At 38.4% G+C, this 15,405-nt stretch overlaps 1 protein-coding gene across 4 annotated transcripts in view; it reads left to right on the top strand.

Annotated features, from left to right (window-relative positions):
* Positions 1-15,405, top strand: part of ADAMTS12 (ADAM metallopeptidase with thrombospondin type 1 motif 12) — a 167,861-nt gene that overhangs the window by 66,061 nt on the left and 86,395 nt on the right. For all 4 annotated transcript variants that reach the window (XM_040542130.1, XM_040542132.1, XM_040542131.1 and 1 more), the window contains one exon: positions 816-990. In XM_040542130.1, coding sequence (XP_040398064.1) covers positions 816-990 — 175 coding nt within the window. The remainder of the gene's footprint in view (positions 1-815; positions 991-15,405) is intronic.

Here is a 15,405-nt window from a genome sequence, read left to right as displayed (position 1 = left end):
TGCAGAAATGCAAACTGAGACACAGGGTACCAAGGCCATCCTCAGTTGCATGCATCATTTAGATTTCAGCAGCAGGAGGTGTAAATGAATTCTGTGTAGTCCAGGTTGATATCAAAGGCCCTGTCAAAAGTGAGCTCAGTCAAAGTTCGGAGCTTGATACAGAAGCTGTAGCATGAGAAATTTTACAGCCTTTGTTATGCCAGCCTATTGTATGATCACAGTAGCTTGCTATAATCCACGAAAAGCTACTTATTTCTCCCATTGAAAGCCTGGGGGCTCGGGGTGGGTGGTGAGGTTTGTTGTTTGAGTTGAGAGTGGACCACACAGTTCAGCCATTTTGTGTTGTGTAATCTGACTGTGGAATTTCAGTAGGAGCAGAATTACGCTTTTCACTTATGAAATAGCTTCTATTCAGGGTTTGTTCTCTGGGGAATGGCTGCAAAATGCCAGAAGAACAAGATGCGGCCCTTTGTACTGCATCATGTTTGACTAATTAACTCTTGACCTTTCAGTGGCTTTGTACAAATATGGAAGCTTTTGCTTCAATACATGGAATTTCAGGTCATTAGGAAGAAGATATTTCTTCTGTTCCCATCTGGTCTGTTACACCTTCATGAGGTACAAAGCAACTGTGATGTACGCAGCAAAATAAATGCTGAAAACACATTGTTTTATGTTGTTTTCATATTTTGATGCTACAGTGTAAAGGCTGGCTCATGAGAAAAGCTCAAGGATGGTGATGTGAAAAGAGTCTATTTTACTTTTGACTTCTGGTACTGGCCAGTAGAGATTAACTATTTTATGCTTATTTTCAGACTGGATATTTCCATCTGCCCCATGGGGATTACTTCATTGAGCCCATTAAAAAGCATCCACAGAAGGAAGGAACGCCCCATCCCCACATTATCTATGAGGCAAATATCCTTCAAAATGCTTTAAGGAGAAGACGAGCAATCCCAGTGGAAGAACAACAAGCATGTGGACTGAATGGTACAAATGTTGCTGAATTTCTGCCTATTTGCCTTCCACATCTCTCTGAGCAGCTTTTATCTTCCAGCTGTCTGTGCCTTTCCTTCTGCCAGGCTTTCCTAAATTGTGAAAAAAGAGATTATGCAAAATGAGAGTGTCTCAGTCAAAACATCTCTGTGGCCACCCATCTGGTTCCTTTCTGAGTCCGAATTTAAATCCCCCTTGTGACTGCTGGAATATGTGTTTCACACCATTGCTCCTTTCTACCCCACACTTTTTACTCCAGCCAGAATTGTTCAGTAAATTTGACTTGAAATTCTTCAGTAGTTTTGGGATGACAAGAATTGCAGTTGTTATTATTTTGAATAAAGTATACTCACTTCATGGAAATGTTGTCCTTAATATAAAATATCCCACCACTAATCCAGTGTTTATATTTTAAGATTCATAGATTCTTTGTGATTGTTACCAGAATATTTAAAGACTTTTGACAGTTCTGAAAGTGTAGTATAAGGCATCAACAGATCAACAGTTATTTGTTTGTTTTGGTGTTTTTTTAGAAGCATAAATAAAAAATAATTTACATACTGGAGCAAAAATAGTCAGCGTTATGCCTTTTGGGAAAACAAGCTAATAGGCTGTCCTGGAAAGGTGGAGTATGTCTAGAGGGTAGTTGATATCTCCTATCTACAAAATGAGTTCCTTTAATTATTTTTTAGAATCATTTACTTTATTCATTCATTACTAATGGTAAAGTTTTGGTAGGAAGAATGAAAAATAACCCAAATGATGAAAGGCCCAAGTTATGTACAAATAGAGGTGTGGAATACGTAGAGGTGTGTGTCTGTGTGTTTTTCATGGGTTAATGGTTAAATAATAGTTGGTTCTTTTCTGAGGGTGCAAAAAAAAGGAAGGGTATGTTGGAATTTTTAATTCTCAGTCATGACTCCTGCTGCAGTTCTATTGCTGTGTGATGTGAACTGATAATTGAAAGAAGCAAACAACAACTCAGCCCCCTTGTGCTTCTGGTTGTAGACCTGGATAGCACTTGTTGCTTGCTGTGTAAGAGCAGTGTGAAACTGCTGGGGGAAACCAGAAGCCTGATGGCTAGTGGGGAGATACTCAATTTTCTGTGACAATGCATGGGTGAGGATAAGGGGAAGCCATAAGAATTAGTATCAGTGGTGTTTCTTACTGTTTTTCATCAAATAAAAATATATCTACTTTTTAGTTAACTAAACCTTAAGTTGATAAGCCATGAATGTCTAATATTGGTGTCTATTTTAACAGATCTAAAGTATCTCCTTGATTTTCCATTTCCTCTGCTGACTGCTGGGATAAATGAGAGGAATTAGTTTAGATTTGCCTGTGAAGACTGAGGAACTGTTCTAGCCTACTGTCCTCCATGTTTCTTTTATGCATGGAATAATGTCTGTAAGCAGTAATTTTAAGTGTGGAGAGAAGATAGGAGATAACAGGCATTGTGCTGTGTATTTGCTTTGTGTACTCTGGTTATTTTCTTTCTACTTCTCACTTTTTGTCTTTGGGGTTACTTCCTTTAAAGTACTGTAGAATGAGACTGAAAAAGACTGTCTATACCTGAATGCTGGGACAAATAGAGCATACCTTCCCCGAGATTTCATGAGTTAGACTAGCTAAGTTTGCTCTAATTGGCTTTTGGATTTAAACTCTCTGTCTGATCTTATTCATTGTAATATGACTCTATTCCTGGTGCTAATAATATCTTCATGATATTCCAGGCTAGCAAAGGGAGCATCTTATGAATTAAAAAAGTAATGCACTTGTCACTTAGGCTTCTGTGTTTAACTGACTTGATCAGCCTTTATAGGTTATGTCTGCTTTTGGTCAAGCAGTAATCTGCTTGACTGTAATAAAAGTAATCAGTGTGAAAAAGTGCATTGGGAAAAGAAAGCATTCCTTTCATTATGTTTCTGCTCTTTGTGTGAAAAGATATAATAATCACTGGTTCTTATGGTGGCCTTAACTCCTTAATTTGTGTTTTATGTTCTGGTATTCGACTGCTGTTGTAGCCAACTCTTCAACAGTGGTAGAAAAAGCCTCCAAAGTCATTTCCTGTTTACAGTAGGCATTATTAAAGAGCAACTGCTCTTCGTAGAGGTAGAATACAGAATAAAAATGGAAAGTGAGTTAATTCTTGAGTTCTTTGCTAAACATATTTACTACACAGGGTGTGGGCAATATTTGCTACATAAATTAAGTTTTAAAGGTGGCAAGCTGACTCTTCCCTCTTTTCAACACCACAAGCACTTCCTGCTAAGTTTGATGCCAGAAGTCTGGTATACCCACTGATACCACAGATGTCCCAGATTAATGCCTTTTGGGATCACTTCAAAGGAAGACAATTCCAAGTTTTCATCTAATTGTAGAAACAAATTCTATTTTACAGATTCAACATCATGACCATTCTTCTGTATTCTCAGTCCTAACTTTGTGCTGGGCTGGAGAGTAACTGATAAAGAGCTGCCTGCCATATCCTGTGTTTGACCTGGTGTTCAGAGTCAAGTATCTTAAGCTTCTGGGCTGAGGTTCATTATACGGTGTGTGTGCTTTTGTTTATTTGAGCTCTGATTCTGTTTTTTTTTTTTTTTTTTTGAACTTAAACCAAGACAGTTGAGCCATTTCTAAGAACTATGCCTGTGAAACAATTTGTGCACCCAGGCTGAAATGTAATTGTATCAGGAATAGTGTAGCCAGCAGGAGCAGGGAGGTGATTGTCCTCCTGTACTCGGCTCTGGTGAGGCCATACCTCGAGTGCTGTGTTCAGTTTTGGGCCCCTCGCTACAAGAAGGACTTGAGGCCCTGGAACGTGTCCAGAGAAGGGCTACGAAGCCATTGAAAGGCCTGGAACACAAGTCCTGTGAGGAGCGGCTGAGGGAACTGGGGTTGTTTAGTCTGGAGGAGGCTCAGGGGAGACCTTATTGCTCTCTACAACTGCTTGAAAAGAAGTTGTGGGGAGCTGGGGATCAGCTTCTTCTCACAAATAACCAGTGATAGGACACAAAGGAATGGCCTCAAGTTGTGCCAAGGGAGGTTCAGGTTGGAAATTAGGAGACATTTCTTCTAAAAAGAGCAGTCAGGCATTGGAACGGGTTGCCCAGGGAGGTGGTGGTGTCACCATCCCTGGGGGTGTTCAAGGAAAGGTTGGACGTGGTGCTTAGGGACATGGCTTAGTGGGTGACATTGGTGGTAGGGAGGTGGTTGGACCAGATGATCTTGCAGGTCTTTTCCAACCGTACTGATTCTATTATTCTATGATTCTGTGATAATTTTTGCTTGGAAAAGTTGAACCGCATGGATACTTTGAAGTCAGTACACAAATTTTGATGATGATAATAGTAATCTAGTCGGAGTTAGCAGGTCTGTCAGGCAAGGAATAGAAAGACTACTTTTACAGGCAAAATCAAAAAAGAGGAATTGCAGTAGGAAAGAGGAGGTGAGGATTCTTACTTCCTGTGCAGTATTTTTTAGTCTTTTTTTGATGTAAGGAGCTCTAGAAAAAAGCTCTGTGCAGTTCGCTCACAACAGCTGTTACTGTGACAATGACCAGATGAATCTCCAGGTTCCAACCCTGCTTGTCATCTGTCTCTAATCTACATACAGTAATACTTTTGCATCAGTTACATTCCTGTGCTCTTGCAATGATTATATTAATTAATTTATAATTTGCAGTATCCTGAAGTTTCATATATTTGGAGAAAAATCATTGTGATAAATGATGTAAATTAGAACTTAGGTATGTGCTGTATGCTCCCACTGCTGCTAAGGCAATTAGTGGATGATTCAGTCATTAGCTGAATGCAAAACTGAGTGCTTATCTTAAGAACAGCACTATGATACAGTACGTTGCAAGCTTCTGTCTTAACAGTGGTATTTGAAATGTGTGAGAAGGGGCAAACATGATAAATGAAAAATTGCCCTGACCTTTACAAATGACTTTTCTGATCATTTTTGCCTATAGGAGAGGAAAAGTGAGGTTTTGTTTTGTTTTTCTAAATAGGCTATCTTAAAAACTTTCCACTGCTCCAAGATACATTGCAAGAGGATGAATTAACCTCCCTTTCACAAAATAAGAGATGATCTGCTCCAGTATCTCTCTGTTTGTTTTAATGCAGTCTGCTACAAGGTATTGGGTTTGTTTGTAAGCTGCAAAATGGAGAAGCTTTGTGAAGTTTGTGAATGACAGTGCGGCCCTTCCTGACTCAGCAGTGATAGGAGATTGCAGCACTACAGAGGGGACTGATGGATATGAAAAGATGGACTTTTTCTTGGTCTGGTGAGGTGGTCAAGTTGCAGTAGTTTAAAGGTAGGGTAGCTGAGTTTTATTCAGACTGCAGCCCAATGATTGCTGCAGTGAACTGTACTATATAACTAAGTAAGGAGAGATTTATGGTATTAAAGTAGATCTCTGTGAATAAGTCATTGGAGCTTTAGGCATAGAGCAGTTGTCATATGCTTTGCCTCATTTTGGCAGTTTTGAAAACAGTTGATAGATGAGTTCCACACATATCAGAATTTGGGATTAGTTTGACTTGTACATGAATCTCCAAATCCTTGTCTGCAGAGGAGTTACAAATCTTAGAAACTTCTCCCTAAGATTGAAGGCGTTCGTTCCTTGGAGCTGTGATAGGATAAAGCTGGAGTGAGGGAGGAGGAGATGGTACCCTGGTGCTGTGAGAAGTGAGCAGAGGGGTGGAGGGAACTGAAGAAGCAGAGCAGCAGTATCTCTGCAAAACCATTTTTAAAGTGGTTTGAATGATGTTTTGTGTAGTAATTCATTTAGCAGGTGACTAGAATGTTATTAAGCTGTTTCAGAAGATAGTTATGTGCTGTTCTTCCTACGGGTTGTGTCTGAGTGCAGGATTTTATTGAATAATGGTCTTGGTCATTGATAATTAACTTGCAGCTGCCAGAGGACTCTCTTCATTTTTTCTGTCTGTAAATGTACAGCATAAACTATTAGTCTTGGCTCTTGACAGTGAAGTCCTTTGTTTAACCAGTTGGAAGAGGGCAGGAAAAAAGTCCAGGACACTGTTTTATTCTCAAAGGATAGTCTGTCTTTTTTTGGAAGAATATTGTGGCCAATGTAAGCAGCCTTGCTTGCTGGCAGAACCCGATACATGCTGTGCGACTTCCATATCTTTCAAAGAATGATGCTGACATTTTTCCAGTATTTGTTTATCTTGTGTTTAACCACATCAATTACTATTCAGCTTAATTTGCACGGTTTCTCCAAAACACAAAGTCTATTTTTTCTTAGAATAGTAACTTCACATATTGAATTATAATAACCAAGATGAATTCAATGCAGAGGGAAGAGCATCTTTCTACCTGCATCCTTTATCTTTCTTTAAACAAGCTCTACAAACCTGTTTAAATGGTGCTTGCTGTGAAAAAAGAGCAAATGGATACATTTAGACAGAGTGACCTCTGTTTTAAAGCCGGAACCACAAAAGGAACAGCCTCCAGGAGTATGTGGAGTATCTCATTTCTGGAACAGTCTTCATTGAACTGTGAGCAGTGAGCACCTGCTTGTGCAGACAGCAGGAGATTTTGCATTTCAGAGGTAGGATACGTGGGAAACACAGACATCACAGCTGATTTTTTCTAATAGTGAATGAAACAATTGCTTTTAACTGTTTGATATCAGCAGATTTTTTTATTTTTTTTCCCAAACAAGCTTATGAAAAAAGTGCAGAAGTTTCAAACTTTCTTTCTCTCCTAGTTTTGGCTGAAATACAGTTAATTTTCTTCTGAGTACTTGGCATGGTGCTGTGTTTTGGATTTAGGATGAGAATAATGCTGATAACACACTGATGTTTTAGTTGTTGCAGAGCAGTGCTCACATAGAGCCCAGGATGTTTCAGATTCTGGTTTGGCCCTGCCAGCGAGGAGGCTGGTGGTGCACCAGGAGCTGGGAGGGGACAGAGCCGGGACAACTGGCCTGGGCTGGATAAAGGGATGTCCCACACCGTGCGGTACTGTGCTGAGCAGTTAATAGGGGCTGGCTGGCCAGGGGTGCCATTGCTGCGCACGTACTGGCTGGGCATTGGTCAGTAGGTGGTGAGCAATTTTGTTGTGCATCACTTCTTTTTTTCCTTTTTTTCTTCTTTTTTTCTTTTTTATTTTTTCTTTTTGTTTTTTCTTTTTCCTTTCTCTTTTTCCTTTTTTTTTTCTTTTTTCTTTTTTCTTTTTTCTTTTTTCTTTTTTCTTTTTTCTTTTTTCTTTTTTCTTTTTTCTTTTTTCTTTTTTCTTTTTTCTTTTTTCTTTTTTCTTTTCCTTTAAAAGTAAAGGAAATGTTTATTTCTGTCTTATTTAGCTCTCTTCATCTCAACCCATAAGTTCTTGCACTTTTACCTTTTACAGTACTCTCCCCCATCCCACTTGGGGAGAGTGAGCATGTGGCAGTGTGGTGCTGAGCTGCCTGACGGGTTAAACCACAACACTTTCATGTTTCAGGAAGGTTTTTTTTTTTTCAGGGGTTCTTTGGAGTTTATTAGCAGCTTATCAAAGATAAGATATATTTTCTTTTTTCATTGTCTTGTGCTTTCCTTCTCCAGAAAAAAGGAAGTTGTCTTCTGTTTCTGAAATCTCTGGGTTCTGTGCTCAGGAGATAAAAATTCCTCAACTTGTAGATGTTAGCATTTGACATACAAATTTAAGAAGACTTCTTTGTTCATTACACTTCGCTGTCAAAAATACTGTTGTTAAAAGTGGGCTTTCTAAGAAACGAAGAGGTGTAGTGTTCTTGCTAAGCAATGGAAAGGATACTAGGTTTCATTAGCATACAGATGTTCAATGAATCTGCTTAAAATATTACTTGAACTTTATGTTGTAACAGCACAGGATAATGCTGATACATCTTAACGTCATTACCCAAGTAGGTGAATACTTCAGTTTAATCTAGATGTGTTACAAGCTAGCATGTTCTACAGTTCTTGGAGAGTAACAGTCATTGTCAAAGGCTGATTCATCCTATCCTAAGATGTCTTCTCTGACATTTGGGATGCATTGTCCATGGGAGCTGTAGTTACATGCAGTAGAAGTATTGATAGAGGAGAATGGAAGAAAATACTGCATTTTATGCAATTCTTCCTCTCCAGTAGAATCAAACCCAGTGCCTTCTCCAAGTGGATCCAAAGTCTGTGCTGAAATGTGGCAGAGAAAGCTCAACGCTGGCAGAGTGCCTGCACTTGGTGTCCTAGTCCCTGAAGGTTTTATTATCTTCTCTTTTCCAATGGAATTTAACCTTCAGTATTTCAGTACATCCTACCAACTGTAACAGGGTGGTTTCCATTTGAACTTGTATTGTGCTGGAGGTAGGGGAGAAAACAAGTGGAAATGGGAGATTGTTGTTATAACTTGGTAATAGTCACTTGTTGCCACCAAAATGTATCAGAAAAATGATAAGCTTCCTCATTCAATGACTGAATAAATTTTAAAGTTCTGTGAAAGGACATTTTTCAAACAATATAAGTCAAAATTATAGTGGGGGAGGCAATCTCCTTTATTGCATTTCAGCAGTCTTCCTGTTCCATCCTGTGCCACTGGGAAGAAGCAGAATTTACTACACTGTGCTTGCTTTCCTGTAGATTAAAGGGTAGATTGTGATCTCTTGTCTTCACTGAAACAGTTTGCTTAACTTCTCATTACATTAAGGAGTCTGTTTGCAGACTGAACTTATGATCAGCATTTTTAACCATGTTCCATGGTAGAGGAATATATTCTACTCTTGATCTGTGCCTACAGTTTTCCTTGTCAAACTGTGTGTGATGCTATTTCTCTTTTAAAGTATTGATATTGATTTGGTAAACAAATGATTTGCTAATGTAAATGTTAAATTGCTGCAGTATTGATTTGGGGAGCAATACAGTTGGAAGTTAAACTGTAACATGTCACATGCCATCATCCCTTTCTCTTTTGTAGAGAAATGTTAGCAGTGAACAATTTTAAACCTTATTTGCACAGTTGAAATAAAAAATAGAGAAAGCTGCATAGGGGAAAAGATTTTGTTACAGGAGTTTGAAAACTTGCTCAGAACTCTTGTCTCATTAATAGAGTAGTATTGGCAAAGCTGTTCAGCCTTCAGTGCGGTTAGTGCCAAACTTCTCAGTCATATTGAACTCTCTGTGAACTTTCTAAGAAGAATCTACAATTACGTTATTATTTCAGGGCAGATCACAGACTTCTAATTCTTCTGAGAAGTGCTGGGCTTGTGCTGTGGGGCTAATGCACTGATACGAGCTCAATGTTCTCAGTTAGTTTCTCCAAAGTCTGCATGTCCCTGATGAGCCTCTGGTAGCCTTCTGTTATATGTGACCCACTTAAACTGTGAGAGGCTTGTAATGCTTGGACACCTGTTTATTCTGCAGGAAACACAGTGTCCTCACAGCTTGTCCACTCCTTGCTTGGGTGTAGTGTTCTTCACTCCATGTTCCCAACATCTGCTTGAACTTGGATGCATTTTGCATAATTGAAGAGAGTCCTCTGGGTGATTTATAGTTAAAAGGAGATTGTCTTACTTCTCTCATTGATTTTAACTTATGATTAACTGGGGACAGAGGATGCGGCATAATTTAGGAGGTTGTAAGATTATTCTTATCCTCCACTACTTAAGTCATTTTGCAGAGCAAACTGTAAGCTCTATCTTTTGTGCGTAGAAGTGAGGCTGTATCTGGACTTACCTTGCTCCTCACCTGACTACTTGGTGGCATGCTCTGGAATGCACAGATCCCATTCTCCACTCCTGGTTATCTGTTGAGTGTAGGATGGAGTTCTCAGCTCTAGCAATGGTTGCTTGTGGGGATCAGTCTCATCATGCATTTCTGGCAGTTTCAAGTTGTTTGGGACATTTTGTTTAATAGGAGCAATTACACTAGGCAGGTAGCAGTCTGCAAAGGACATCTTTGGAGATCCATGGTGTTGTTTCTGACAAGGTCTTTATATTTGAACTGTTCATGCATTCAGTATCTGAAAACAATGATCTGCCTCAACACAGATTCGGAAAGCTACTGAACTAGCTGGGTTTGATTTGTTATGAAAGACATTTAGTAGGGTTTACAGGTTTGTTTCTCAGTCTCACAGGGCTTATGTAAAGTTTACCTGCTGCAGGGTGTCTTTGTAAATAATGCCTCTTTGCTGTATGCTATTTCTGTAGAAAGAACTCTCCTGAAAAACCTGGGCATAAATAACAGACTGGAGGGACATTATTCACTGAAAGATCATACAGAATTACACACTTTTTTTTCTAGAAAAAGGAATTGTTCAGCCGAAGTAGGCATCTGACTTTATGCAAAAAAAAAAACAACAAACCACAACACAAACAAACAAACAAAAAACCACCAAGTGACCAAAAGACTGCTATGCCAAAAGGTACAGCAAATGTTTTTAGTTACTGCCATTAACTGTTATACTGAAGACTTCGTGAAACCATTTGTTGTGTGCCCAGGTTTCTATATGAAAGAAAATAAAAGAGAATATTAATTCTTGTCATAATCTCTTGTGTACTGACTCTGCTTTTCTTGCAAATATTCAACTTAAACTTAAGCAAACAACGTGGAATGAGGTAGCTATATATTTTCCTATCCTTCTTAAACAATTAGTGATGAAGTCTCTCTACACATATATTAGACGATTAGAGAAGGTCTCCTTTGAACTGCTCTAGCCAGTATCAAGGAACACTGCCAGAAAGTTGAATCTTTGTGCAAAACAGAATGTTCCTGATGTCCTTTATTCATTTCTTCAAAAACAGTCTAATTCCATGCTGTCTCTGCTTTATACTCATTTAAAAAAGGTCTTGTCTAAGGTTTTGTTCAGCTGTTTATTTCTTAAACACAAAGAACAGCCTCAGTATGAGTCTTCCACGCTGCCAAAGTTAGAATTAGAAGCAAGTTTCTTGCCTACCTCATGACAAAACAAGCTGGATCAAGTTCTTTCCACTCTGTACCTCACTGTTGTCAGTTGTGCCCCAAGTCTGCATTCTCCTCAGCTCTGTGGAGATTTGGATGTGGATCAAAGTCTTCTTTCAGGTGTTGCAGAAGTTTTATCAAGGGATCATTCCTGACATTTTCTATATTATTTGCCTGACATTCTCCAGGTAAAATATTCACTGAAAAACTATCTGCCTTATGGTATTTTCAGTGTCCCAGTTGCATCCATTCCCCATTGTGAAATATTTCTGTCAGTCAGGTGTTCCTCTGAGGAGATGTCTGGTAAAGAAGAATGAAATTTTGCCTGCTGGGGAGGTAATGGGGAAGAAATGCAGTGAAAGAAGGGACTTTCCTGGAAAGCCTGAGCCAGTAACACTGGCAGGCAGGTAAAAGTTTTACAACAGAGATTGCCTTAGCATTGAAGAAGGGCTTACTGAACAACCTCTTCCTCAGCTGATGGATGTAGCCCAATTTTATCCATCATCATCTTCATCTTTTTTTTTTTTTTTGATATTTTTCTCTCCTTAGGCTATTATTACTCATATTATTTTATGATGTGTTTGAACTGGATGTCTTCAGGCAAACACTCCTGCATTTTTCTCTTTTTCTGGCCCCATGCCCATACATACCTTTAAAATCTGAAGACTACAGGAAAGAAAATGACTGGGAACTTTATGCAAATGAAAACTGAGCTTGTTTTTTAGAAAATAATAAATGTTGAGTCTGTTAACAAGGTTCTCCTTGATTTTCTTTCCAGTAGAGTGCAAATTTCAAAGCTCAAACCCAGTTCTAAGCAAACACTTTCAAACGTCTTGGTATTTGATTGTGCGAGCCCCAGTAACTTTTCCCCATGAAGTATTCTGTCATGGTTTCCATTGGCAGCAAACCACAGTGAGTCCAGTTAACTATAGCTGGTGTCACTGGTCAACCTCCATCCTATACATGACAAAAATGGAAGAAAATTAATAGAATCATGACTTCCCACAGGTTGTATTGCCTCTGACAACTAGCATTTGATCAGCATTTGATTTGATTAATTTTTGCCTAGTGCTTTATAGTGGGAATAGCTGTCATGTTGCAGCTGGAGAGCTCTCAAATCCAGTCTTGAAAAGATATTTTTAGCTGAATTCTTGACTTACTTTCACATCTGGAGAATTTTAAGCAGGTGAATGTCTTCTTGAAATCTAGCCAAGGTTTTTGTGTTGTTATTGCCAAAAAGTAAGAATATGCCAGTTGGGATGATTTCAAACAAGTTATCTAATTGCCATGTATATGGGTATCCAGTAACCTTTCTGTTGACATCTTGAAGGAGTACATTTGAAGCATGTTGCAATTTAAGTTATACATTTTGAAAGCTGAACTAGAAACTGTTATTTCTTCAAATCAAGAAGATGTTTGGGTAGCTGAATGATAAAAATAAATTGAAAGTATTAATGGAATGCCAAAACGTGTAGCTAATGTCCAGCACTGTAAGCATATAGAATAACCACAAAGGCAGGCAGGTTATATGATAAACATGAGTAGGCTTCCTTTTTATTAAATTTGCTGGGCAAATTTTTTTAAATATGCTGGTGGTGGTATTCCAAATAGTATCTATTGTATTTTACAATATTATGTTTTATCTGCAAATGCTGAGCTTGTGTTTACTCATACACCACAATCGTGCAGGTATTCTTGGCAACTGCTAGTCCAACACAATGAGACCAGATTTGCACTAATAAATGAAACGTCTGCATTCTTTGGCATTGCTGCCAAGTCGTAAAGACCAGTCTGTGTCCATGCATTATATTTTCTTAGCCTCTTGAACAGAGTGGCCAGATCCTGACTACTGAGAGGGATTCCTGGCCTGCGACCACTCCTGTACCACACTCAGGAACAGATTGGGAGCATTCTTTTCACCCCTTCCTGAGGCCATGCCAGGAACCATCCACTTTTGAGTTGGCAGTTTCCAGTGCCTGGGTATGTTTCCCTGACCATATTTAATTTACTGGAGCAGACAAAGCCTTACAGTTTACAGCCTGATGGGGCAAGCTTTTGGTTCCTTTTTTTTGGTAAGAGGAATTAGGAGTATGGAGTGCCATTTTGCACTACAAAACTTCAAGCGTGGCCTTATATATCCTTGGTACACAGAGAGCAGGTTGTCTAAAGAGGAACCATGTTAGTCGTAGGTGTTCTGCGCCCTGTCAGAAACATCACTCTTGTCCATGCTGACAAGGACAGCTTAGAAATGAAGATGCCATTCACAGAAAGTCAGGGTGTCAGTATATTATAGCTGAGGTTCAATAAGCTATTACAAATAAGCTATTATACTAGAGTAGTGGAGCTCTTCATCCTTTCAAAATATGAAAGTCAAAAAGAAGTATGTTGGGATTGCTTCTCTTTATGGAAATATGGAAGCAAGTTTTCAGGATTGATTTCTGCAGGCAGCTACTGAGGTCTTACCAGCAGGTTGTTTTTTGTACAAAAAGTTTTGGTTCATTGCTTAAAATGGAAAATAAAAGGGATTTGAGTGTAAGAGGGAAATAACGCATAGGTTAGGGTGAGCTCTGAAACGTGATTTTGTTGTGACGAAAAACAAAAGGAAAATTAGAAAATGATTTCATATTAAAGAGCATTTTGCTCAGGCTTAAATAGAACATTCTTAATTTTTAGGGTGAAATGAAACATTTTTTAGCTTTTATGTTTTTCAGCCTGTTTTAAGTAAACAGAACTGTACTTAGGCTGAAAATGATTGCATAATTAAAAAAAAAAAGTAATTTTCAAAATTTTGAAGTGAAGCATGTGACTTTTATGCTATTTCTTTGAATTAATTTTAAGGTATCGCAAATTACTTTGAAGCATTTCAGTTGACCTGAATCTTTTTTTTTTTTTTTTTTTTTTGACAAAAGTAGCAGACTGAAATTTTTCCTGCAGCTTTGGATGCCAGTATAGTACTTTCTCAGTCACTTTCAGTCACTTGAATTTACAACTGTAGAGACAAGCAATTAAGCATTGTAGTAATGTCAGAAGTGAGTGCTTGAAATAGCGTTTTGATGGCTGCTCTCTCTGCTAACTCATAGCAGGTCAAGATTGTCAGTCATTACTAATTGCTGATACAGAATAGTGTTTTAGAACCTGTTTTTAGTTGCAGGATCAATTGGTTTGGATGAGAGAAAAATGAATATTTTGTACAGTTTTCATTTATGTCCTACTGAAACATCAGATAAGCTTTGAGTGATCATTTATATGGCTCTTATTTTGTTGGCTTACTCATATGTGTAGAAATATTAGTTTTTTGGACAGTCTTGTAGATGTTTCATGGATCATCAGTGGTCAAGAAACTGCTGTAGAAAACTTTACGTAGTCTTTAACTTAAGGGAGCCAACTTTATAGTTGACTAGTTAAAGAGCATCAAATACGAGCTATACTATATGTCACTGCTGACTTTAACCTCTTGCCACATTTATCCCAATCCGTTATCCCACAAATACCATCAGTATTTGTTCTCTTCTGTCTAGGAGAGCACGAAGCAAATACTAGAGTTATAAAGATAGGTGAAATATAATGCCTTTTAAGGTGCAACTGAAAGTAATCTATATGTGTAGAAAACAATAAGATAAGTATCTAGAAAATGAAAGCCCAGTGTACTGCTAATATTGCCCAAGTGGAAAAATAAATAAATAAAAATTACTATTTCTAGTAATTATGGCTGAGATGAAGATAACTGCCACCAACTTCCTGAAGTCAGTGGGATAATGAAAAATGAAATGTAAATTTGCTCACTATTTTAAATATACAAGGTGATTTGACAGCTGTAGACAGTCAATTAATACTGAATACTGTGCAAGTTTCTGTTCCTTTACAGAGCCTATCGGGACTTCTTGTGAGCCCTCCTTGTGACAGCAAGATTTATGCAGAGATTGTGAAATTCCTTAGTTAACAAGAAGAGACTGCCCCAGAGCAACTATTCAATGAGAGTTATGTTTTCTATAGAGAATCTCTTTATACAGATAGTATACATTCATGGTACCCAGTAGGACGTCTGGAGGGGAATGGGGAGCTCCCATGGGCTTGGGAAGGTGTAGAGCTCCTACTTGTTGTTGGCCTAAGCAGTTTTGACACAACTTAGAGTACCTGTTTTGGTCCCTAAATATTTCTGGAGCCTCTCTATTACAGCCAAACCTTGTATCAAGAAGTGGGCTCATCCCAGTATGTAATTTGAAGTGATTTATTCCACAGTTCACTTAAGACCTGGCAGATTTCAGTGCAAGCTTTTGACCTGAAGTTATATCCCAAGGTCCTGTGTTTTGTAACACTCGAGTCACAAATAAAACTGACAAAACCTGCCACTTGTAAACCAAAGTTAATGCTGCCCTTAGCTGAAAGATCTCATAATTTAACATTTTAGCAGGGAGAATATAACTAATAAACTTAGAAAGTCAAAGAAGATCTGACAGGCACAACTGTCTGCTTGCTGTTTTTGAATATT

Source organism: Cygnus olor, chromosome Z, assembly GCF_009769625.2.
Source record: "Cygnus olor isolate bCygOlo1 chromosome Z, bCygOlo1.pri.v2, whole genome shotgun sequence".
NCBI classification, from domain to species: domain Eukaryota; kingdom Metazoa; phylum Chordata; class Aves; order Anseriformes; family Anatidae; genus Cygnus; species Cygnus olor.
Note: the sequence above shows the minus strand (reverse complement) of the source record. Positions and strands in the feature narration are given on the sequence as shown.